Below are 27164 nucleotides of genomic sequence, written 5' to 3'. Positions count from 1 at the left end.
ACTGGTAATACTCTGATAGGTATTTCTACAGCTGGTAAGGCTTAGGGGCCTGGAACAATAAAGTGTGTGTTGGAGGGCTATAGTACATCATTCAAATGAGTTTAAATTCAAACTCGCAGTTATATTGTATTTCCACAAGGGTGCGCTAAAGAGATATCCTTCAAATTAGGTAATTCTGCAATTCTATCATGACACAACATTTCTTCACAATTATGTTGTTTCCGAAGAACAGTTGTAGCATCATACTGAAACTAAAAAATAGTTTCCTATGGTTTGAAAGCTCATCTATTTCAGGAATTGTATTTCTCAATTACTGGAATATAAGGAGGAAATGAAAGTACCCCCGTGAAATTAAACATCATATTGACACTAACTACATTTTTAAGAACAGCACTGACACATTTACTTTCTACAATGGATTGCTTTTCTGTTCAACTTCATGAAAAGTAAATACGTTCATTATTTTCCTTTTAATGTATATGCACTCACAATAAGCCACTCTAAATAAGAGAATCTGCTAAATGACTGAGTGTAGTCCTAAATGTGAGTGGGGGGGGGGGTTCAGTAAGGGGTTGCCCACCTTGCGCCCCACATAGACGGGGAGGCCAATGACCATGGCAGGCACAGCGATACCAGCGATGAGGGTGATGCCCACCGGGGCTCCGATCAGTGTGCCCAGCTGCCACAGGATCTTCTTCTTACGAGTCCATGGCTTCTTTCCCCAGAACGTACACCCTGATGGACTGAGGGAAAGAAGAGAGAGAGATAGAGGGTGGGATATGGAGGGAGAGAAAAAGTAAGAAAAAAGAGAAACGATGGAATGGGTAGAAAATACAGAGGGAGCGAGAGAGATTGTGAAAGAGAAAGAAAAAGGAGGAATGAAGAGAAAACATATATAATGAAAGGGGGAGAAATAGGTGAAGAGCAAGAGCAGAGGGGTAGACAGAAGACTGATTAGTTCTGGGCCCAAGTTCAGGAAAGGGAACGGGAAAGGGGGATACCTAGTCAGTTGTACAACTGAATGCCTTCAACTGAAATGTGTCTTCCGCATTTAACCCAACCCCTCTGAATCAGAGAGGTGCGGGGAGCTGCCTTAACATCCACGTCTTCAGCGCCCGGGGAACAGATACACCACAGCAACAGAGGAGTGGAGGTGAGGTAAGGCTGTGTCATTATGAATTCAGAGCCCTCTGCTAAATGTCACACAGCAGTGAGACATGCATCACTGCCTGTTATCCACTGCTACAGGATGCTCATATGATGAAAGGAAAATCTGTGGAAATGTTCATTCATGTTACTGTATGAATATATACTGAACAAAAATATAAACTCAACATGTAAAGTGTTGGTCCCATGTTTCATGAGCTGAAATGTAAAAAAAACGGAATTTTCTCACACGCAAAATAAATGGATTTCTCTCGAATTTTGTCCACAAATTTGTTTACATCCCTGTTAGTGAACATTTCTCCTTTGCCAAGATAGTCCATCCACCTGACAGGTGTGGCATATCAAGAAGCTGATTAAACAGCATGATCATTACACAAGTGTACCTTGTGCTGGGGACAATAAAAGGCCACTCTAAAATGTGCAGTTTTGTCACACAACACAATGCCACAGATTTTGAGGGAGTGTGCAAATGGCATGCTGACTGCAGGAATGTCCACCAGAGCTGTTGACAGAGAACTGTATCTTAATTTCTCTACCATAAGCCACCTCCAACGTAATTTTAGAGAACTTGGCAGTACGTCCAACTGCAGATCACGTGTAACCACGCCAGCCCAGGACCGTCACATCCAGCTTATTCACCTGTGGGATCGTCTGAGACCATCCACCCGAACAGCTAATGAAACTGAGGAGCATTTCTGTCTGTATTAAAGCCCTTTTGTGGGGAAAAACTAACTCTGATTGGCTGGGCCTGGCTCCCCAGTGGGATAATACAGTGGGATAATACACCAAATATCAATTTCAACAATTTTACTGAGTTACAGTTTATATAAGAAAATCAGTCAATTGAAATAAATAAATTAGGCCCTAATCTATGGATTTCACATGACTGGGCAGGGGTACAGTTTATTTATTTAAATTGACTGATTTCCTTATATGAATTGTAACTCAGTAAATTTAGTGTAGCCTTCTTATCAAAACAATAAAATGTTTAATTCAGTTATGTTTGTCAGTATTTAGTTTGATCTTAATTCCATAAAATGTGTAGGTATTTCTTTTTTTAAAGAATTTCGGGAGGAATTTAAAAAAAGCACTAGTCTAGCCCCAGTAACGACAATCATGCTTTAAAATTGGGTGGATGTCATATAGGCCTAAACCTAATGTAGCAGGCGTAAAAGAAAACACCTGAGCGGAGTTCCCACATCCGCTTTTCAACGGAAAAGGAAGCTCAATAGAATTTGCTGTATCCCTAAAAACCGTATGCATCCGGCTGTTGGCAACTCCACCAAGGGAGGGTAGGCCTATACGTATTTTTGGCACATGGAAAGTAGTCTACTACTACGTTACATACTGTGTTGACGTGAACTGCCGTAGTCTTGAGAGTTACCTGAGGTAGTGCAGGTCAGAGATCTCCTTCATGCAGAGCCAGCAGAACTCACAGCCACACACGGCACAGGTCATGTGGTTACAGCTGCCGTCGTTCATCTTGATTATGTAGGCGCCACATCGTGGGCAGGGCTTAATGTCATCAGCTAGAGACGAGAGAGAGTGGGTAGGTTGATTAGAGGGAGGAGGATTCAGGACAATGTTGATCTGAGGTCAGTTTTATGGTTTCCCGTTAGGATTTGGGGAGGGTAAACTGATTCTAGATCTGTGCCTAAAAAGGGACTTCTTCTTTTACCAGAGACAGAGGATAATTGGTTTGGAGACATTGACTGCCAACAGCTAGTATAAGAGACAGGCTGAGACAGATAAGAGGTTGTGGTAAGGGCTAATTTATACAGACTTTTTGTTCTGTCCTTTGGAACCTGAGAAGTCTGAAAATTGCTTTATGAGAAGAGGGCGACTAATACAGAGACATAATAATAACATTATGAAGAGTCATCAAAGTACTTACCAGGCCCGTGCTCCTGCATGTAGCTGGGTGAGTGGTTGCTATGCGTGTGCAGGAAGAATGCCCTTTGCTGGCGGGCCGAGTCACAGGTCTGGTTGGGGTGCCACGCCTGCTTGCAGTGGTAACAAAACTCAGCCAAGCAGCCCTCTCTACGACACACCAGCCTGGGGCAGCTGGCACAGCCCGAAGCGATCACTGCAAACCTGGCAGAGGGAGAAAGAGGGAGATGTTTGATTTTCAGAAAAACCTTTATTGGCACAATTCGGCTAATGCGAAATCAATTGCAAAGTGAAAACTACATCACTGCACTGAAAGAGAGAGAGGGAACACAGCAGCCTTGGAGGAAGTGGGTACACTGTAGCTGGACAAATGGTTACATTTACTGAGCCGTGGAGAGAGAGAGCATGTTAGAACAAAGAGTAAGAGTTAAGGAAAAAGAGAGGAAGGAGAAATAGGCAAAAGGTGATTTCAGGCTGTCTAGAGTAACCTAAATAAAGGGCATGAGAGGAAAACGACCAAGAGCTAAACCTCATAGCATATTATCATAATTGCATCTACACAACCTGATCTCAGAGCATTTCGTATTATTCTGTATGTAAATCCGAGACACTCCATTTAGTATGATATGTTACGGTATGTATTATTTTCTGGATGTCCATCATCCATGTCGTATGATATGTTTACGAATTACAATTCTCATGACATATGTTACGAATTTGCAAATCGTACAAAATATTATGAATTTGCAAAGCGTAGTACATGTTACGAACTTGCTAAACATATGATATGTTAAGAATTCTAGCTAGGTGGCTAACGTTAGCTAGCTGGCTCACATTACCTAGGCTAGGGGTTAAGGTTAGGTTAAAGTTAAGGTTAGGGGAAGGGTTAGCTAACATGCTAAGTAGTTGCAAAGTAGCTAAAAAGTAGTAAGTAGTTGAAAAGTTGCTAATTATCTAAATGCTAAATGTTATGCTAACGTTGTCTGTGATGAGATTCAAACTCACAACCTTTTGGTTACTAGACGTTCGCGTTATACACCCACCCATCCACACCGACCAACTATTCTTTTTAGGGTAGATCGGCTATAATATTACAGATAGATTGTAGCTTCCATCAATGTAATAGTCTGCATCATTTCCAATCCCCCATATATTTTTTTGTAAATATATTTTCCTTTATTATTTTCCCCTAACCCTACCATCCCTCCCCTAATTGGAGTAAACTAATCGACAACAACAGTTAGGCTTCTACTTCCAGCTTATAAATACTATATCAATTGTACGGACACAGTGTATTTTACATTAGTAATCTTGTTGTTTTTAGTCCCACCCTTCAGCTCCACTCAACCCCTCCCATCTATCTCTGAACACCATCTGTCACCATCTGTAATTATACCAAACGTAACATATCATACTAATTTGAGTGTCCCGGATTTACATTTACTATGTTACGTCTAGTCTATGAGACCAGGCTGATCTACATGATACCATACACAAACATCTCAATACCAGTGGAGGCTGCTAAGGGGAGGACGGCTCATAATAATGGCTGGAACAGAACAAATGGAATGGCATCAAACACATGGAAACCATGTCTGATGTATTTGATACCATTCTACTTATACCGCTCCAGCCATTACCACGAGCGCGTCCTCCCCAATTAAGGTGCTACCAACCTCCTGTGCTCAACACAGGAAGTAGGCTGCCACATCACCATGAGAGGGGAGGCAGGGTTCTTATCTTTTCGACGATGTAACACGATCCATAAGTACTGTATGTAAAGATGAAATGGTATTTAATCTAATACAACACTACTAGTGAGTGACAGGGTTCAAAGACAGACAGAGCAAAACTGAATTTAATTAGAAAGTTACTCTCTTTCTCATCAGAAAACAATGCTAAAAATGACATACGACCCGTCACACAACTATTGCTTTGAATGTAGGTACTGGTATTCAAGCTGAGCACTCAATCTTATTGACCTCCGCTCTCCTAAAGGCCTCCAGCATTCCACTACACAGGCAAACCAGATGTCAAATACCGAAAACTGTTGAATCCCTACTCTGTCTCTTTCAAAACCTCAAACTAGAGGAAATGTTCCCAGCACTATGGGTTTTCCCCTTTAACACAGTTTCTAGCAGCCCCTTAAATCCAGTTTGAGCTGCTTCCTTTCCCAATGACTTTGTTTGTTTATTCAAACTGGCAACATGTCTTCAAGCCTAAACTCAATGACTTGTTGCAACAGAGCAGAGACACAAGTTGCCAAGGCAGGCTTTTCCCTGTAGGAACATTCCATGTTAACGCTGCATTTGAGTAGTCGGTTCTGCTGCGGTGGAGCACGATAATGACTGACATCATGGCTTTGACCGGTGGCAATCTGAGGAGTACAACGCTGCACCTTCGGAGAAAATGCCCTCTGACAGCCACATCTAGTGTCTAAGATTTCATTGCTTTAAATGGTGTGAAACTGTTTTGTTTTCAACATTACAAATGTAATATAGATACAAAAGTGAGATAGACAGAACCCTCAGAAACACACATACACTGTCTGTGACTCTGTACACACACACACACTCAGTCCAGTGAGTGTGTAATGATCACTTCAATTATAGAAATTCCAACCTCTCTGTTACTCCTGGTAACACTGGCTACCTCTATGCCACATCACTAGTCACCATAGCAACTGACAGCCTGGGGAGCGACCGGTGGACCTATCGCTGATCTGATTGGTTGTCTCTCACTGTCAATCAGGTAGAGTGAGGTCTGATTGGGGAATGGAAAGGGAACTGACCGATGAGACGAAAGGACAATGAAGCTCAAGAGTTAAAGGAGCCGTTCACAAAAAGAATGGATTGAGTCTGTGTATCTGTGTATCTGTGTGTGTCTTTGTATATGTGTGTATGTGTGTGATCATTCAAGTGAGAAAGAGATAAGGAGTGGTGGTTTTTGTGACTGTGAAAAACAGATTTAAAAAAAAGATTAAAAAAAGGGAAAGACAAAGAAAGAAAGAAAGAAAGAAAGAAAGAGAGAGCAATTGAGACAAATATATGCCAGAGACTCTACTGCCAGAGACAACCCAGGCCAATTTACAATAACCAACGCCACATATTCCTTACATGACAATGTAGTTAGTACCATTATAACATACATGTGTATGGAATCTGCACTCTTCAAGTGGGTGATGATGAGACATATACGCGTGCGTGCACGCGTGCGTGCACGCGTGCACGCGCACACACACACACACACACACACACACACACACACACACACACACACACACACACACACACACACAATGTACTGCTTTGGAAACCTCCACTCTAGGTGGCCCAAACCACACTAGACCTTTCCATGGTAGGACTGTAGGGATTGGAATGATAGTGTATTGAGTCTCTCTGGTTTCTTGAGAATGTAGGTCATCTATAGTCCAGCCCACTGTCTAGGTCCTTCCCCTCTGTCTGACAGGATTCACACTATCAAACAGACATGTTTCCTTTGAATATAACCATCATAGAGAATCTGTGCTTTCCCTCCCACAAAAACAAACACACACACAGAGAGAGAGACATACACACACTTGCGTGTGGCACACATACACAAACACACAAAACATGCTCATACTAGCTCATCAGAAATTTCCCCATATCACATTAAACGATCAGCCTCCGAGCATTGTCATTCCCCTTGTAACCACATAATAGTCGGACATTCTAACCTACTTAGAGAATTCTTTCCTTTCACCCTCATAGTGCCAACTGTCACCAATAAAGCTTGGTATAATACTGTAGGTCATTCCAGTTTACGACAATCAGCCTCGAACTTATGTCATTGACAGAACACAGCTTTGAAAGCATGAATCTGTTAAAAGAAAAAAAGGTTATGGTTATTGTTAATGGTAGGGGTTGGGGTTGGGTAAAGGTAAGGTTTAAGTTCGGGGTTAGGGGTTGAAATCCTATTTGTGGTCAGAGAGAGCTTTAAGGTTCTTCCACCCCTTCCTGCATGGCTAGACAGTCATGACTCTATAGAGCTAGGCTTAAGGTTCAGGTTTACACCCAGGTTCAGATTAAGGTTAAGGCCAGGAAACAATGAGAGTTGATTCTTACCCACAGTCGGGCGCGGGACACCAGCGGCAGTCCGGGTCGGAGGCCAGGCAGCGTCGCAGAAGGAACTCCTCATACTTCTCCAGCAGGGCTGCGTCGCCCAAGATGTCCGCCACCTGATGAGGCGCCAGGCGCTCCGAGCACTCGGGGCAGCTGAGGTGGACGCGGCTCTCGGTGATCTCAATGCGCAGGTACTGGCGCAGGCAGCACAGGCAGGAGCGGTGGCTGCAGCCCAGCAACTCGGGGAGCTGTTCGGGGGGCTGGGGCACCAGGCACAGGGGGCACTCCAGGAAGTCTGCTGGAGGAGAGGCGCTGGAGGTGGTGGAGCTGGAGGACTGGGGGGGACCCAGGGAGGTCCGGCTGGAAGAGAGGGGCTCTGCTGGGGTGGAGGTCTGAGCGGTGGCTGGGCCCTGGGGAACGTCCGTGGCGGTGTTGGTAGGGGCTGGGTCGGGTGTGGGGGTGTGGGTGGAAGAGACTACGGGGGGAACAAGGGGGGCGAGTTGCTGTTGTTGATGCTGTTGGTTGTGGAGCTGGGATAAAGGGGTGGCTGCTCCTGCTTTGGCGCTCCGGGAACCCCGTTTGCTGTGGAAGAGGCTGTGGAAGGAGATGCGTCCTTGGCGTTTTCCCGGTGCCCGGCATTTGGGGTTGGGAATGCCGCTCACCGAGGAGTGGGGGGATTCCGAGTCCTTTTCCGATCCCATTTTCCCAGAAAGTGACACACGGTAGCTCCTTTCCTTTTCCGCTCTTAATATAGTCTGAAATCACCGTGAGGAAGCTTGCCTCATACACACTAACAGAAACACACTCCAATTCACACTCACACACGGGAGTACTTGTCCTCGGGTGAAACCAGAACGGAATGTCACTGATACCCAGTTGGAAACCCTTGTTCTCTTCCTCTTAAACCCACAAATGGAACGATAGGCGAGAAGACGAAAGAGAAAGAGAAACAAATAGCCAAAATTCCCCTTCCCTCCCACTGGCTTTCACACCTCTCACACTCAGTTGCTCCAAATCAAGAATGAGAGAAAAGTCACAGGTGTGCTTTCGTCCAAACCGACATAGGGGTCCAAAATTACAGTAAACTGTTACTGTAAACCACAAAGAGGAGAATGAATACAACAGGAAACGTCACTGTCACTCCTTAGTAAATGGTTCTCAATTCAAACGAGGAGGAAAAAAATATAGAGGAACGTTAGAAAATGTATAGAACAACTTCTTGGGGGTTATTCAAAATGTCTTAAATCCTTCTTGGTGGTTGCTCCGGTCCGATTTTCTTCTGTAGTCTCTCTTTTTCTTCTCCTCTTCTCTTCTGTGTGTGCCTCTCACGCTCTCAATCAACCGTCTGTGAGGAGGAAGAAGAGAACAGGAAGTTAGCAGAGCAGAGAGCACAGGGAGCATGCTCAGTATGACACACCTCTCCCCTCCTTCCTCATTCTCTCTCTCGCTGTTATTACTTCACAATTAACTCTTGGCGCAGATAGTCAGGAAGAATACATTAATTACACTATGCACACACATACACACCTGGCATAATCACTGATAAAGACATGCTCATTGACTCACACTTCCTCATAAGATACAGCCATTTGGAAAGCGAAATACTTTTTTACATTTTTTTACTTACTAATGATGATGACATAATGTGTCTTGAAGAGGAAGCAAACTTATTCATCAGTCCAATTAGCTCCTATATTATTTATCCTCTCATTCCTTCTCTTTATCGCATCTGCTCTTCTCCTTTGTCTCTCTCCGTCAATATGAAACCCTCTCTCTCTCTTTCTCTCTCTCTCTCACACACACACACACACACACACACACACACACACACACACACACACACACACACACACACACACACACACACACACACACACACACACACACACACACACACACACACACACACACACACACACACACACACACACGTAGCAAGCTGCTCTCCACTTCACACTGCGCTTCTACTGCGGTTGCCATGACGATGCGCACTAGGAGCAGAGCAAACAGCGACCCACTCAGTGACTGTGGCACTTATGTATGCACTGACACACACACACAAATAACACACACACACACAAATAACACATGTACTCTTGTCCTTTACTCATATATATATAATGCAGACACGGGTAATTATAGCACTGATTAATGTATGTGTGTATTGATACAGTGTTATAGGTGAGAGCGTGTACGCAGAAAGTAATGTTATGCTAAGATAAGAGGAAAGGGCAAGAGAGAATCAGAGGGAGGGTTATGAGGGTTGATATTCAGAATCTGTGCCACTCTCTTTAAGGTAGCCTATATATACCCACCTTCTAAGCACACACACTGAGTCATAACAGCATCATAACTGTGTCCTGGCCTGTTTTCCTCCTCCTAAAGTAGGCCTGGTCTATGACAGTTCTATGACAGGTCTATGACAGGTCTATGACAAGGCAAATCTGATTATGATTCCAGTAGTAGCCTTTGAGTGCAGGAGGCTGAGAGACAGACACAGACAGAGGGCTGGGCTAACATAGATACTGCATATAGCTAGCCATGATTGATTGAAATACTATTGGGTCAGTGATTGACAGATAGCAGCACCAATCGATAAGAGACTTTGGCTGAAAGAACTGGATGTTGTCTGTTTGCTTGCTCTCTTGCCTTGCGCAACCCTTAATAACAGCCAATAGCCACAGTTAAGATAGGTTGACCCATAGTTTTTGCTCTAGGCTATCACCACAGGTTGTGTTGAAAGAAGAACATTGAACTATATTCATGAAACTGGAGTAGATTTCCACCACGTTACAGACGTACACACACACACACACACACACACACACACACACACACACACACACACACACACACACACACACACACACACACACACACACACACACACACACGCGCGCGGTGAGGTGGAAATAAACATTCTATGTTATCCCAGCAGCAGTACAGTAACCATGGTGCCTCTTCCCTCCCTGATCTGCTTGGCTGGCGGGTGAAGTGAAAGGGCCACTGTTGAATCATGGATAGCTACGGAGTATAAAAATAATGGCAATTTATATACACTATATATACAAAAGGTATGTGGACACCCCTTCAAATTAGTGGATTTGGCTATTTCGGTCACAGTATAAAATCGAGCACACAGCTGTGCAATCTCCATAGACAAACAGTAGAATGGCTTCACTTTAGCTCACCACTTCCTACAAGCTACTGTAGCAACATGCATGTACATAAACAAACACAGATGCACACACATTAGTTATGCACTATGGTACTCTATCATCAGCCTTGACTCACTGTTAGATTACTGTGCACTTGTTTTATACTCAAGAATGAGGAGCAGTCAGAACATGCACAATAATATGGGATATATACACAATTTATTCAAAAGGTATGTGGACACCCCTTCAAATTAGTGGATTTGGCTTTTTCCAGCCACACCCATTGCTGACAGATGTATACATTTGAGCACAGAGCCATGCAATCTCCATAGACAAACATTGGCAGTAGAATGACCTTACTGAAGAGCTCAGTGACATTTAATGTGGTACCGTCATAGGATGCTACCTTTCCAACAAGTCAGTTCGTCAAATTTCTGCTCTGCTAGAACTGCCCCGGTCAACTGTAAGTGCTGTTATTGTGAAATGGAAACGTCAAGGAGCAACAACGGCTCTGCCGCGAAGTGGTAGGCCACACAAGCTCGCAGAACGGGACCGCCGAAGGCTGAAGCATGTAAAAATTGTCTGTCCTCGGTTGCAACACTCACTACCGAGTTCCAAACTGCCTCTGGAAGCAATGTCAGCACAATAACTGTTCATCAGGAGCTTCATGAAATGGGTTTCCATGGCCGAGCACCCTCACACAAGCCTAAGATCACAGTGCACAATGCCGAGCGTCGACTGATGTGGTGTAAAGCCCGTCGCCATTGTACTCTGGAGGAGCGTAAACGCTTTCTTTGGAGTGATGAATCACGCTTTACCATCTGGCAGTCCGAAGTACGAATTTGGGATTGGCTGATGTCAGGAGAACGCTACCTGCCTGAATGCATAGTGCCAACTGTAAAGTTTGGTGGAGGAGGAATAATGGTCTGGGGCTGTTTTTCATGATTCGGGCTAGGCCCCATAGTTCCAGTGAAGGGAAATCTGAACGCTACAGCATACAATGACATTCTAGACGATTCTATGCTTCCAACTTGTGGCAACAGTTTGGGGAAGGCCCTTTCCCGTTTCAGCATTACAATGCCCCCATGCACAAAGTGAGGTCCATACAGAAATGGTTTGTCGAGTTCGGTGTGGAACAACTTGACTGGCCTGCACAGAGCCCTGACCTCAACACCATCAAACACCTTTGGTATGAATTGGAACACCGACTGCGAGCCAGGCATAATCGCCCAACATCAGTGCCTGACCTCACTAATGCTCTTGTGACTGAATGGAAGCAAGTCCCCACAGCAATGTTCCAACATCTAGTGGAAAGCCTTCCCGTAAGAGTGTTATAGCAGCAAAGGGGGGACCAACTCCATATTAATTCCCATGATTTTGGAATGAGATATTCAATGAGCAGGTGTCAACATACTTTTGTCATGTAGTCAGCAGAATTGCTAATAGCCCTCTCATCATACACTCTTAGAAAAAAGGGTTCCAAAAGGGTCTTCGGCTGTCCCAATAGGAGAATCCTTTTCGGTTCCACGTAGAACCCTTTTGGATTCCATGTAGAACCCTCTAGTGACGGTGGAAAAAACAGATAGTTACATATCGGGATATTATTTTTGACGATATATCATACCGTTTTGACAATATCACAAAATGATTTTTGCTCTAGTTTGCTGTACCTGCAACAAAATTCCAATATTTTTCCTTTATAGCTTGTTCTCCATCTTCTTTTTAAATTAGGGAGCCAATTAGCTTTCTGCACATTTATTTCTATGACTCATCAAAACTCGTTTTCTCATGGCTCTCTCCTGGCACTCTCCTGTCTCTCATGGCTCTCTCCTTGCTCTCTCCTGTCTCTCATGGCTCTCTCGTGGCTCTCTCATGGCTCTCTCCTGTCTCTCATGGCTCTCTCCTGGCTCTCATGGCTCTCTCATGGCTCTCTCATGTCTCTCTCCTGTCTCTCATGGCTCTCTCCTGTCTCTCATGGCTCTCTCCTGTCTCTCATGGCTCTCTCCTGTCTCTCATGGCTCTCTCCTGTCTCTCATGGCTCTCTCCTGTCTCTCATGGCTCTCTCCTGTCTCTCGTGGCTCTCTCATGGCTCTCATGGCTCTCTCATGGCTCTCTCCTGTCTCTCGTGGCTCTCTCCTGTCTCTCGTGGCTCTCTCCTGTCTCTCATGGCTCTCTCCTGTCTCTCGTGGCTCTCTCCTGTCTCTCGTGGCTCTCTCATGGCTCTCATGGCTCTCTCATGGCTCTCTCCTGTCCCTCTGCAGGAACATGTTTGGAACAATAAATCACAAAAAAAAAAATCACAATACTGAATCACAATATATATAGAATCGTGAGAATCACAATACATATCAGATCGGCACCTAAGTATTGTGATAACACTGTATCGTGAGGTCCCTGGCAATTCCCAACCCTAGAACCCTCTGTGGAAAGGGTCCTACAAGGGAACCAAAAAAGGTTCTACCTGGAATCAAAAAGGGTTGTTGAAAAGGTTCTCCTATGGGGACAGCTGAAGAACCCTTTTAGGTTCTAGATAGAGCCTTTTTTTTCTCTAACACTGTACCCTCAGGTTGGCACGAGCCCCTACTCTCCAATGATGAAACATAATTGCAATCTGTGTGCTGGGTGTAAGTTTAACGGATGTGAAATGGCTAGCTAGTTAACGGGTACGCGCTAATAGCGTTTCAATCAGTTACGTCACTTGCTCTGAGACTTGAAGTAGGGTTTCCCCTTGCTCTGCAAGGGCCGCGGCCTTTGTGGAGCGATGGGTAACGACGCTTCGTGGGTGTCAGTTGTTGATGTGTGCAGAGGGTCCCTGGTTCGCGCCCGTGTCGGGTCGAGGGGACGGTCTAAAGTTATACTGTTACATTGATGCTGTTGACGGAGATCACTGGTTGCTGCGGAAAAGGAGGAGGTTGAAAAGGGGGTGAGTGTAACGGATGTGAAATGGCTATCTAGTTAGCGGGTACGCGCTAATAGCGTTTCAATCAGTTACGTCACTTGCTCTGAAACCTAGAAGTAGTGTTGCCCCTTGCTCTGCAAGGGCCGCGGCCTTTGTGGAGCGATGGGTAACGATGCTTCGTGGGCGACCGTTGTTGATGTGTGCAGAAGGTCCCTGGTTCGCGAGGGGACGGTCTAAAGTTATACTGTTACATAAGGTTGTGTGTGTGTGTGTGTGTGTGTGTGTGTGTGTGTGTGTGTGTGTGTGTGTGTGTGTGTGTGTGTGTGTGCGTGCGGATGATAGCTTTCTATAGCCCTGCGTGAGTGCCTTTTTATGTCTACATGACTCTGTGAGAGTTGCCATACACCCAAGTGTGTGTGTGTGCGTGCGTTCGTTCGTGTCACTTCAAGCTGAACTTGATGACAAAATAGATTTTCCCTGGAAACTGTGTAAAAGTGTACTACACTGACTGTCAGAAAATAATTCTGTTCATATGTCTCCTATGACATTCCTTTTCAGAGGTAAAGGAAAATGTGTGATTCTGTAAAAGGCTTTCAAGAGAAAAAGCTCTTATGAAAATGCCCTTTTTCCCCTTTGGTAACAAATGTAAATGTTAAAAAGCATAAAGAAATTCCTCTTCTGGTTCAAAAACTCAACCTTCAATATATACTGAACAAAAATATAAACGCAACATGCAACAATTTCAAATATTTTACTGAGTTACAGTTCATATAAGAAAATCAGTCAATTGAAATGAGGTCCTAATCTATGCATTTCACATGACTGGGAATACAGATATGAGTCTGTTGGTCACAGATAACTTTTTTTTTAAGTTGGGGCGTGGATCAGAAAACCAGTCAGTATCTGGTGTGACCACCATTTGCCTCATGCAGCGCGACACATCTGCTTCATATAGAGTTGATCAGGCTGTTGATTGTGGCTTGTGGAACGTTGTCCCACTCCTCTTCAATGCCTGTGCGAAGTTGCTGGATATTGGCGGGAACTAGAACATGCTATCGTACACGTCGATCCAGAGCATCCCACACATGCTCAATGGGTGACATGTCTGGTAAGTATGCAGGCCATGGAAGAACTGGGACATTTTCAGCTTCCAGGAATTGTGTACAGATCCTTGCGACATGGGGCCGTGCATCATCACGCTGAAACATGAGGTGATGGTGACGGATGATTGGCACGACAATGGGACTCCGGATATCATCACGGTATCTCTGTGCATTCACATTGCCATCAATAAAATGCAATTGTGTTCGTTGTCCATAGTTTATCCTGCCCATACCATAACCACACCGCCACCATGGGGCACTCTGTTCACAAAGTTGACATCAGCAAACCGCTCGCCCACATGACGCCATACACGTGGTCTGCGTTTGTGAGGCCGGTTGGACGTATTGCCAAATTCTCTAAAAAGACGGAGGCGGCTTATGGTAGATAAATGAACATTAAATTATCTGGCAACAGCTCTGGTGGACATTCCTGCAGTCAGCATGCCAATTTCCCCCCAGGTGGATGGATTATCCTGGCAAAAGGAGAAATGCTCATTAACAGGGATGTGAAGAAATGTGTCCACAAAATGTGAGCGAAATAAGCTTTTTGTGCATATTTGGAACATTTCTGGGATATTTTATTTCAGCTCATGAAACATGGGACCAACACTTAACATGCTGCGTTTATATTTTTGTTCAGTGTGGGTATTAGAGCTGTACTCAGTTACTGTTCTGTGTAAATGGCATTATATAACTTTCATTACATTAACAAATGTGTCATCTCTGGCATTAAGAAAGTATTCTTGTCAAGTAACAACATATTTGGAAGGGTTTTGATAGTTTAAGCATCTAGTATCCAGAGTTAGACCTTTTCGGATCATTTTAGTGGGATATTAAATGAATGTAGCCCCTACATCACTTGGGAGAGAGGGAGACAGAGAGACAGACAGAGAGACATAAATAGAAAGAGGGATGAGTGTGAGTGAGGAGGCATGGCAGATGGGCATGAACAGGCTGAAGACTCAACGGTCTAGGTTCTGTGATCGGCACACGCTTTTTCCCTCACTTGTCCTCCCACTCGACTGCTGCTCGCTCGCACACACAATCTCTCGCTGTGATGTACAATTACACTAATTACATTTTATTTAGCCTCTAAGCAGCTCTCGTTTCTTGTCTTCTGAATTAAAAACCTCTCAGACATGTGGGATATTGTTATGCTTGCTGCTGCAAGGTGAGTCAACTGTATGCAGAGCCTCTTGACAGAGACATTACTCTTCTTGGACATTAAGTGGGACCAGTTTGTGCTTTCAGTTTGATTGGCCTAGTCTCAGCAATTCTATTTGTGGAAGACACTGAAACTGTACAGTCTAAGTACTGTAGGATCCTCCATCCTTCCCAGGAACCCTATGAACCTACATACTGCATCTACGCACGCACACACAAACTTACTGTAAGTCAATTTGATATAATACCGGTGTGCCACTGAAAGACCCGATAGTTGTTATACAAGCCGCTGAGTCAGAGCTGAATTGCTGCTGTTGCATTGCTGTTTTGGGGTTAAACTGTTTTGGGGTTAGACTGTTTTGGGGTTAGACTGTTTTGGGGTTACACTGTTTTGGGGTTACACTGTTTTGGGGTTACACTGTTTTGGGGTTACACTGTTTTGGGGTTACACTGTTTTGGGGTTACACTGTTTTGGGGTTACACTGTTTTGGGGTTACACTGTTTTGGGGTTACACTGTTTTGGGGTTACACTGTTTTGGGGTTAGACAATAAAAGCATGGGTCTATTTTTGACCAGGGACTTCCAACCAAAGTAAAAGGGAAGACTGGGGATGTCCCTATTATACTGTTGTGCTATATTTCACTTGGGCAACTTTGATTATGCTTTATAAAATAAATATGTTTTGTGTGTGTGTAAATGTCCTATTATTCAGGGATATAGTTGTTATTCAGAGATATGGTTGACACAAACTAACACAAAGGGGGCATAGTAGGCTTCTGATACAGTACTATACTCCAGTAGGCTTCTGATACAGTACTATACTCCAGTAGGCTTCTGATACAGTACTATACTCCAGTAGGCTTCTGATACAGTACTATACTCCAGTAGGTTTCTGATACAGCACTATACTCCAGTAGGTTTCTGATACAGCACTATACTCCAGTAGGTTTCTGATACAGTACTATACTCCAGTAGGTTTCTGATACAGCACTATACTCCAGTAGGTTTCTGATACAGTACTATACTCCAGTAGGCTTCTGATACAGTACTATACTCCAGTAGGCTTCTGATACAGTACTATACTCCAGTAGGTTTCTGATACAGTACTATACTCCAGTAGGTTTCTGATACAGCACTATACTCCAGTAGGTTTCTGATACAGCACTATACTCCAGTAGGTTTCTGATACAGTACTATACTCCAGTAGGTTTCTGATACAGCACTATACTCCAGTAGGTTTCTGATACAGTACTATACTCCAGTAGGCTTCTGATACAGTACTATACTCCAGTAGGTTTCTGATACAGTACTATACTCCAGTAGGCTACTGATACAGTACTATACCCCAGTAGGCTACTGATACAGTACTATACTCCAGTAGGCTTCTGATACAGCACTATACTCCAGTAGGCTTCTGATACAGCACTATACTCCAGTAGGCTTCTGATACAGTACTATACTCCAGTAGGCTACCGATACAGTACTATACTCCAGTAGGCTTCTGATACAGTACTATACTCCAGTAGGCTTCTGATACAGTACTATACTCCAGCAGGCTTCTGATACAGTACTATACTCCAGCAGGCTTCTGATACAGTACTATACCCCAGTAGGCTACTGATACAGTACTATACCCCAGTAGGCTACTGATACAGTACTATACCCCAGTAGGCTACCGATACAGTACTATACTCCAGTAGGTCCTAAGTAATTAAAGCTCACCGTCACACAAACAAGCCGATTCGTGTCACTGTGTGGTTGTTTCCAAAGACTGACAGACAGCGGGGTAGGCAGACGAGCTGGTAAGCTAATTAGCTGCTTTGTAGCGATACTACCTAAACTCTCTGTAAGCCCTGAGCTCTAACTGAGGACTGAGGCCTGTGTCTCTGGGCTGAGTCTCTGGGTAGAGCAGGTGGTCTCTGTGAACTCAGGTTTACTGGTTTAATGGACTAAATTCATTAGAGCAGAAGGGCGCAATAACAGGTTAATAAAGGGCCTCCCGAGTGGCGCAGCGGTCTAAGGCAATGCATCTCAGTGCTAGAGGCGTCACTACAGACCCTGGTTCAATTCCAGGCTGTATCACAACCGGCCGTGAGTGGGAGTCCCATAGGGCGGCGCACAATTGGCGGCCAGCGTCGTCCGGGTTAGGGTTTGGCCGGGGTAGGCCGTCACTGTAAATAATAATTTGTTCTTAACTGACTTGCCTAGTTAAATAAAGGTTCAATAAAAATAAAAACAATAAATAAAAATAACAAAGGTGGTGACAGCAGCATGAGGCAGTGAGATGCCCCTCAGTGTGTTGTTCTTTCTTTCTCTCCTGGCAGAAGTTAATATAGAGGGAGGTAACAGAGTGAACTGCCCATGTGGCTACGACACAGTTACACCTCTCTCTCAACCTCTCGTTCCTCTCTCTCTTCCCCTCTCTGTGACGAGGCCATCGCCGTGTCTCGCTAACATGCTGGGCAGGCCAAGACTCCTGCCGCCTCCAAACACCAGGCCAGTTGAGTCATGTCGTGATGTGATGAGACTATGTGAAAACCGGGTTAAAAAGGAATCATGTCCTTCTGTTCAGCTAAAAGCGCCATTATCTGGTTACCTACTGAATCATAGTGTATTTGGCGGTCATTTGGAGGTCATTCGGAGCCCTCCCACACTATCAGTCTTATAAGGTAATGGAAGATGTGGGAGTTTTAAAAGGAGTTGAGAGCCAGAGACAGTCGTTGGCCATTCAGTGGAAACACCTAGAGAAACCAGACTTTGTGTTTCCTCTGAATTTACCTCAGAACTGAAGCAGGCAGAGAGGAGGAGTGGTCAGCCAGTCTCGCATCCCTTTTCAAACAAAATGAAGCAACAGGAATACCCTGGAAAACCCCCATTACAAGCACTCGAACAAACACGCCACGCACCCACATACTTATACACCCAGTCATCCACACATTGGCACATCGTCAAACCAAAACACACACACGCACGCACACACACACACACTTATGTATTGCATAAGAGATACACACGTATGAATGCCTCTCTGATTCAGTGAGATAAAAGGGAGAGTCAGGCTACGAGGTTCTATAATTAGAGGAGCATTCAGGAGGCAAACTGCTGAGTTGTTGAATGTTTAATGTGAAGCCTGGAGGCATCACAGGGGCAGAGAATAGGCCCAGTTCCCAGCCCCACAACCCCCTGAGCCCCAATCCACCAACACAGACCAGGGCCTACCAACCAACCAGTGGGTATGAAAGACAGGGAGGGGCCGGGTAGTTTGAGGGAGAAAGAGAAGGAGGTGAGACGTGTCAATGAGGACAGTGCATGTGAGTGGAGATAGATACAGTATGTCACATAGGCCTAGTATGGTTGACTGTTAGGCTGACTTCCAGTGGACTGTAACCTGAAGCGGCCTTAACAAACTATGATTACAATAATAGTTCTAGTATGTGGGACCAGAGACTACAAATGAAGTCAGTGTTTCCAATAAATAGAGGTAATATAGTTGTGGGGTAGTGAGTGTTGACTTCCCTATTAGTTGTTGAGGACAGACGGTAACTAGAGCAAGCAGCTGGATACCAGGCTTTCATGGTTGCATGTCGTCACCTCTTTCCTCTCTCTCTCTCTCAATGGAATGATATTAATATCCTGGCCTCAATAATGCTTTCGGGACAAACAGGGGAGCGGTGGGACAAGGAACGAATGAGTGAGAGGGGAGAGGAGGAAATTGAGAATGAGAGGGCATTCAACATGACGGGCATTTTGAGAATGCTCAGAGGTGTTAAACAGTAGCTCACCACTTCCTACAGGGTACTGTAGCAACATGCATGTACATAAACAAACACAGATGCACACACAGTAGTTATGTACTATGGTACTCTATCATCAGCCTTGACTCACTGTTAGATTACTGTGCACTTGTTTTATACTCAAGAATGAGGAGCAGTCAGAACATGCACAATAATATGGGATATATACACAATTTATTCAAAGGTATGTGGACACCCCTTCAAATTAGTGGATTTTGCTTTTTCCAGCCACACCCATTGCTGACAGGTGTATAAATGTGAGCACAGAGCCATGCAATCTCCATAGACAAACATTGGCAGTAGAATGACCTTAATGAAGAGCTCAGTGACTTTCAATGTTGCACCGTCATAGGATGCCACCTTTCCAAAAAGTCAGTTCATCACATTTCTGCCCTGCTTGAGCTGCCCCGGTCAACTGTAAATGCTGTTATTGTGAAGTGGAAACGTCTAGGAGCAACAACGGCTCTGCCGTGAAGTGGTAGGCCACACAAGCTCACAGAACGGGACCGCCGAGGGCTGAAGCGAGTAGCGCATAAAAATTGTCTGTCCTCAGTTGAAACACTCACTACAGAGTTCCAAACTTCCTTCGGAAGCAACATCAGCACAAGAACTGTTCGTCGGGAGCTTCATGAAATGGGTTTCCATGGCCGAACATCAAATCTAATTTTATTTGTCACGTGCCGAATACAACAGGTAAAGTAAAAAAAAATTAAAAGTAACACAATAAAATAACAATAGCGAGGCTATATACAGGGGGTACCGGTACAGAGTCAATGTGCGGGGGTACAGGTTAGTTGAGGTAATTTGTACATGTAGGTATGGGTAAAGTGACTATGCATAGATAATAGACAGCACGTAGGCCAGTGGCACCGCCACGGCCACCCTGATTCAATCGCTGCCCCCCCCCCCCCCCCACTGAGCCCCCTCGCGAGTCACATATGCATAATATGTTTCTATCTGATATTTTACTTTAGGTACTATTCATTTAAATCAATAATGTATATTTTTCAAAATAGTTCATGTGAAATAAAATAACAAATGCATAGCCAGCCAGACGCTTTTGACCGTCCGGAACTGCGTCACACTCCGACCCTTCACCCCTTCCCGGCCTGCTACTGCACAGTGCACTGCCAGATGACAGTCTGCCTCATGGATAGCAGCAGCTGAGCTCAGCCTCGTGTCTCTGGTGGCATAATCGGAAGCTAGGCTTGCTGGCAGATGCCTGCAGAGTTGAGACCACCAGACTACGTGTAAGTAAGTCATACAATACTAGTTATAGTAAAAAAAAATATGCACTCAGTAAACTGTTTGTTTTTGACGGTGTCGAATTACCTAGCTAGCTAGCTAGTATATGTTAGTTAGCTAGCTAGTTAAGTTAGCTAGTTAAATTATTGGGGAGGCTTAGCTAGCTAGTTTATGCCTTAAGGTTACTCTGCAGCATAGAGTGTTAGCTAACTATAGTCAGAGTTATCGTAGCTTTCTAGAACAATTTTCAAACTACTTGATGAACTTAGGACTGCCACAGCATCTAGCTAGCTGACGTTATGGGCTGGTATAGCGTTAGCTTACTAGCTACGATTAGTCTCTGTAGCTATGTCAATTTGCAGACAATGAAGAGAAAGTCCACGAATATCTCTTCTTTCTTTAAAGAAGAAAAGTAGTACAGAGGAGACACAGCCGACAGGGGAGCAGCAGCAGAGGGTTAACGTTAGTGAGGATGCAGTCGAAGATGATGATAACATCATTGAGCAAGCCAATGAACAGGCAGAGGCAGCGAGAGAGCATGGCAGAACATGACAGCGACGAACTGGCACAGGCAGCATCAGTGACAGAGCACAGTGAAGAACACCAGACGGCAGCACGGCACGAAAGTGCGGAACAGGCAGCAACAACAGTCCCAGAGGTCGACAACCAAGCGAGGCAGGACCCAGCTAGAGTTATTCAACCCATTCCTGGAGTTATGACAGTGTGACAGTGCCCCCGATAATGAAATGGATGGCTAGAGAGTAATGTTACCTGGGTCATGACATAATCACATAAAGCCTTCTGATTCATGTTTATTGGTAGTTGAGTTTGAATAGTCTGAATTGTCTGTAGGCCGATATTACAAATTAGCCCAAATACATCTACAGTGTGTCGGCCTCCTTGTAACATTCACCAATGTTTTTGGTGAGATAAAACATCTGTCAGATATTTTACAGTACCCACAACTCAATTTTGGCATGGCTGTTACCCTTGTTGATTCTCTTGTTGACACATTGAACAGTTATAGAGAGGGCTCTCGCTTGAATGAGATTTGGGACAATACTGTGACCTCCAGGCCGTCCAGGGCGTCAGATCACAGGAGTCATTTCGGGCAGGTTCATTCATTCCAATTGTTGATGTGCTTCTATCTGAGATGAAGAGAAGATTTTCTAAAGAAAATGGTGCAAGGGATACAAAGCCTTGAATCCCTGCAGTCCCACATTTTGTGTGAAAAATTAAGTGTTTCCATCTGCCTCACAATACAACTGCAGCACTGAGGATCTAGAATATGAGATCCCTCAGCTTAAGTGAATTCTTGATAGGAAGCAAACAAGTGGCTTGGAAACACCAACCAGTTTAATAGAGCTCACAGTCTTCCTTCAGCCATATAGGGAGGTGTTCCACGAGATGTTTAAACTTTGCAAAATTGCACTTGCATTACCTGTGAGCACTGCAGCATTTGAGCACAGTTTTTCTGTGCTAAAGTTAATCAAGACTGTCTTGAGAAATACAATGAGTGATGAGCGATTGCTCAATTTGGGGGTGTGAAGAGTAGCGTCAAGAAGGGCGAGGGCCATAAATCTTGATTTTGTGGATGTGTTTGCCAAAAGACACAGCAACAGGCGAAAAAAGCTGTATTGAAAAGAATGTAGCCCTTAAAGCAGGGATAAGAATAGGTTGTGAGTAGGCTATAGTAAAATGTACATTGTACATGATAATGCTTTTTTTGTTTTGTTTTTCATTTTTGGACATATACAGTTGAAGTCGGAAGTTTACATACACTTACGTTGGAGTCGTTAAAACTCGTTTTTCAACCACTCCACAAATTTCTTGTTAACAAACTATAGTTTTGGCAAGTCGGTTAGGACATCTACTTTGTGCATGACACAAGTACTTTTTCCAACAATTGTTTACAGACAGATTATTTCACTTAGAATTGACTGTCTCACAATTCCAGTGGGTCAGAAGTTAACATACACTAAGTTGACTGTGCCTTTAAACAGCTTGGAAAATTCCAGAAAATGATGTCATGGCTTTAGAAGCTTCTGATAGGCTAATTGACATCAATTGAGTCAATTGGGAGTGTACCTGTGGATGTATTTCAAGGCCTACCTTCAAACTCAGTGCCTCTTTGCTTGACATCATAGGAAAATCAAAATAAATCAGCCAAGACCTCAGAAAAAAAAATGTAGACCACAAGTCTGGTTCATCCTTGGGAACAATTTCCAAATGCCTGAAGGTACCACGTTCATCTGTACAAACAATTGTAGTACGCAAGTATAAACACCATAGGACCACGCAGCCGTCATACCGCTCAGGAAGGAGACGCGTTCTTTCTCCTAGAGATGAACGTACTTTGGTGCGAAATGTGCAAATCAATCCCAGAACAACAGCAAAAGGACCTTGTGAAGATGCTGGAGGAAACAGGTACAAAAGTATCTATATCCACAGTAAAACAAGTCCTATAATCGACATAACCTGAAAGGCCGCTCAGCAAGGAAGAAGCCACTGCTCCAAAACCGCCATAAAAAAGCCAGACTACGGTTTGCAACTTCACATGGGGACAAAGATCGTACTTTTTGGAGAAATGTCCTCTGGTTTGATGAAACAAAAATAGAACTGTTTGGCCATAATGACCATCATTATGTTTGGAGAAAAAATGCTTGCAAGCTGAAGAACACCATCCGAACCGTGAAGCACAGGGGTGGCAGCATCATGTTGTGGGGGTGCTTTGCTGCAGGAGGGACTGGTGCACTTCACAAAATAGATGGCATAATAATGAAGGAAAATTATGTGGATATATTGAAGCAACATCTCAAGACATCAGGCAGGAAGTTAAAGCTTGGTTGCAAATGGGTCTTCCAAATGGACAATGACCCCAAGCATACTTCCAAAGTTGTGACAACAAAGTCAAGGTATTGGAGTGGCCATCACAAAGCCCTGACCTCAATCCTATAGAAAATATGTGGGCAGAAATAAATCATTCTCTACTATTATTCTGACATTTCACATTCTTAAAATAAAGTGGTGATCCTAACTGACCTAAGACAGGGAATTTTTACTAGGATTAAATGTCAGGAATTGTGAAACACCTTAGCCAAATACATTTAAACTCAGTTTATGTAAACTTCAACTGTATAATATTTTTGTTTACAAAAAGACACAGCAACAGCCGAATAAAGCTGTATTGAAAATAATTGGAGGCCTCTGTGTGATGTTTTTAAACTTGAGTAGGCTTGTTCCCAGTAAATGTTTTGTTCCTTACAATCAATGTACTCCTTCAAATTAAAGCTATATACAGTGGGGCAAAAAAGTATTTAGTCAGCCACCAATTGTGCAAGTTCTCCCACTTAAAAAGATGAGAGAGGCCTGTAATTTTCATCATAGGTACAGACAAAATGAGGGAGAAAAAATCCAGAAAATCACATTGTAGGATTTTTAATGAATTTATTTGCAAATTATGGTGGAAAATAAGTTTTTGGTCAATAACAAAAGTTTCTCTCAACACTTTGTTATATACCCTTTGTTGGCAATGACAGAGGTCAAACGGTTTCTGTAAGTCTTCACAAGGTTTTCACACACTGTTGCTGGTATTTTGGCCCATTCCTCCATGCAGATCTCCTCTAGAGCAGTGATGTTTTGGGGCTGTTGCTGGGCAACACGGACTTTCAACTCCCTCCAAAGATTTTCTATGGGGTTGAGATCTGGAGACTGGCTAGGCCACTCCAGGACCTTGAAATGCTTCTTACGAAGCCACTCCTTCGTTGCCCAGCTGGTGTGTTTGGGATCATTGTCATGCTGAAAGACCCAGCCAAATGCTCTCTAGCAAACTTCAGACGGGCCTGGACATGTACTGGCTTAAGCAGGGGGACACGTCTGGCACTGCAGGATTTGAGTCCCTGGCGGCGTAGTGTGTTACTGATGGTAGGCTTTGTTACTTTGGTCCCAGCTCTCTGCAGGTCATTCACTAGGTCCCCCCGTGTGGTTCTGGGATTTTTGCTCACCGTTCTTGTGATCATTTTGACCCCACAGGGTGAGATCTTGCGTGGAGCCCCAGATCGAGGGAGATTATCAGTGGTCTTGTATGTCTTCCATTTCCTAATAATTGCTCCCACAGTTGATTTCTTCAAACCAAGCTGCTTACCTATTGCAGATTCAGTCTTCCCAGCCTGGTGCAGGTCTACAATTTTGTTTCTGGTGTCCTTTGACAGCTCTTTGGTCTTGGCCATAGTGGAGTTTGGAGTGTGACTGTTTGAGGTTGTGGACAGGTGTCTTTTATACTGATAACAAGTTCAAACAGGTGCCATTAATACAGGTAACGAGTGGAGGACAGAGGAGCCTCTTAAAGAAGAAGTTACAGGTCTGTGAGAGCCAGAAATCTTGCTTGTTTGTAGGTGACCAAATACTTATTTTCCACCATAATTTGCAAATAAATTCATAGAAAATCCTACAATGTGATTTTCTGGATTTTTTTTCTCTCATTTTGTCTGTCATAGTTGAAGTGTACCTATGATGAAAATTACAGGCCTCTCTCATCTTTTTAAGTGGGAGAACTTGCACAATTGGTGGCTGACTAAATACTTTTTTGCCCCACTGTATGTGTATTTTTAAGGAAAGGGACAACTAGCCTATTTGAAGTACAATCAATCGCCTAACACATTAATACAGATAAATAACACATTAAAACAGGATTGTTGCGGAACTCAAAATGTTAACTGTACCGGTATTAGTCTATGCACATCAGATAAATAGTAACATTAACTGTAAAATAAGAAACCAAAGTATATCAGTATGTGATTCCTTAACTCTCATATTGACATAGTTTTCAACTAGCCTATATACTACAACAGCATAACAGAATTCCTGAATTTCAGTTATGGCTTTTGGTTTTGGTGTGCCACCCCAAGATTTTCAGTGGCCCAATCTGGCCACCCCCATGAAAGATTTCTGGTGGCACCACTGCACATAGCAGTAGCAAAAAACAAATGGGGGGGGGTCAATGTAAATAGTCCGGGTGGCCATTTGATTAATTGTTCAGCAGTCTTATGGCTAGAAGCTGTTAAGGAGCCTTTTGGTCCTAGACTTGGCGCTCCGGTACCGCTTTCCGTGCAGAAGCCTAAGATCATCATGTGCAATGCCAAGCATCGGCTGGAGTGGTGTAAAGCCATTGGACATTGGAGCAGTGGAAACGTCGTCTCTGGAGTGATGGTTCACGCTTCACCATCTGGCAATCAGACGGACAAATCTGGTTTTGCCAGTTGCCAGAACACTAGCTCCCCCAATGCGTAGTGCCAACTGTAAAGTTTTGTGGAGGAGGAATAATGGTCTGGGCTGTTTTTCATAGTTCAGGCTAGGCCCCATAGTTCCAGTGAAGGGAAATCTGAACACTACAGCATACAATGACATTCTAGACGATTCTGTGCTTCCAACTTTGTAGCAAAAGTTTGGAGAAGGCCCTTTCCTGTTTCAGCATGACAATGCCCCCATGCACAAAGCGAGGTCCATACAGGAAATGGTTTGTCAAGATCGGTGTGGAAGAACTTGACTGGCCTGCACAGAGCCCGACCTCAACCCCATCGAATACCTTTGGGATGAATTGGAACGCCAACTGCAAGCCCGGCCTAATCGCCAAACATCACTAATGCTCTTGGCTGAATGGAAGCAAGTCCCTGCAGCAATGTTCCAACATCTAGTGGAAGGCCTTCCCAGAAGACTGGAGGCTGTTATAGCAGCAAAGGGGGGGGGGGGACCAGCTCCATATTAATGCCCATGATTTTGGAATGAGATGTTCGACGAGCATGTGTCCACATACATTTGGTCATGTAGTGTACCTTTGGCAGTTCATATACACTGACCAGGTAGCAAACTAACACTTCCGTTAGCGATAGGTTACTGACCTTAATGTAGCCTAGTAGGCAACTGAGCGACATGACATTCCAAACTACAAGACGCATGATGAAATGCGTAAAAATCGAACTCTTGGACATGTTGCCATTTTTGTCAAGGCCCAATACGGCAGACTTTTCTTACCTCGGGGTGGTGAGACCGTTTTCTGGTACCCGTTGTGAGTCTTCTCCCGTGAGTGGCGATGCGCAGTGATCGATTGCTTTGGGCGTGTTGAAATCCTCGTTATGTCTAGGCTATTTCATCTCAGCCTCCAATACGGGACCTGACACCATTCCTAAAATATCAATGGACTATATATATATATATATATATATATATATATATATAGGCGTATAGACTGAATATAAAATACAGCTGGGACCCCGTCCGCTATTTGGAGCGCAACAGAATAATCTTCGCAGTTTGCTTCTTTGCTTTCTGACGGAGGAAAACCCTAGTCTGTGCCTCTACCAACATAGAACACGGAAACCCCACCCGTCCGTAGTGACGTCACCGTTGGAAGCTCAAAATGCACTTACTGGTGGGTCTTGACGAAGGGAAACTGATGTCAATATTTTGTTTGTGGAATGAAATCACCTGGAACTTGAACATTATTTTGTGTAAGAGATCCCAGAAATAAGTCAAATCCTAAAGAGTGCTCACCACAGTCGATGACGAATTCCATCCAACTTTAGATATATATTTTATTTAACTAGTCAAGTCAGTTAAGATCAAATTCCTCTTTTCAATGACAG

The 27164-nt window shown here is 44.0% G+C and overlaps 1 protein-coding gene across 2 annotated transcripts in view; it reads right to left on the bottom strand.

The window, feature by feature from the left end:
- LOC139554566 (E3 ubiquitin-protein ligase RNF19B-like) overlaps window positions 1-26871 on the bottom strand; it is a 36003-nt gene extending 9132 nt beyond the window's left edge. The window contains exons 1-5 of one of the 2 annotated variants that reach the window (XM_071367464.1): window positions 26554-26871; window positions 7164-8505; window positions 3062-3261; window positions 2552-2696; window positions 581-743 (exon numbers count right to left, since the gene is read on the bottom strand). In XM_071367464.1, the coding sequence (XP_071223565.1) occupies window positions 581-743; window positions 2552-2696; window positions 3062-3261; window positions 7164-7861 (1206 nt within the window). In that variant the 5' untranslated portion in view covers window positions 7862-8505; window positions 26554-26871. Of the gene's footprint in view, window positions 1-580; window positions 744-2551; window positions 2697-3061; window positions 3262-7163; window positions 8506-8787; window positions 8971-26553 lie in introns of those variants that run through there. The other variant, XM_071367465.1, reaches the window with a different exon arrangement.
- Between the last annotated feature and the right edge of the window lie 293 nt (window positions 26872-27164).

Source organism: Salvelinus alpinus, chromosome 26, assembly GCF_045679555.1.
Source record: "Salvelinus alpinus chromosome 26, SLU_Salpinus.1, whole genome shotgun sequence".
Taxonomy (NCBI): Eukaryota; Metazoa; Chordata; class Actinopteri; order Salmoniformes; family Salmonidae; genus Salvelinus; species Salvelinus alpinus.
Note: the sequence above shows the minus strand (reverse complement) of the source record. Positions and strands in the feature narration are given on the sequence as shown.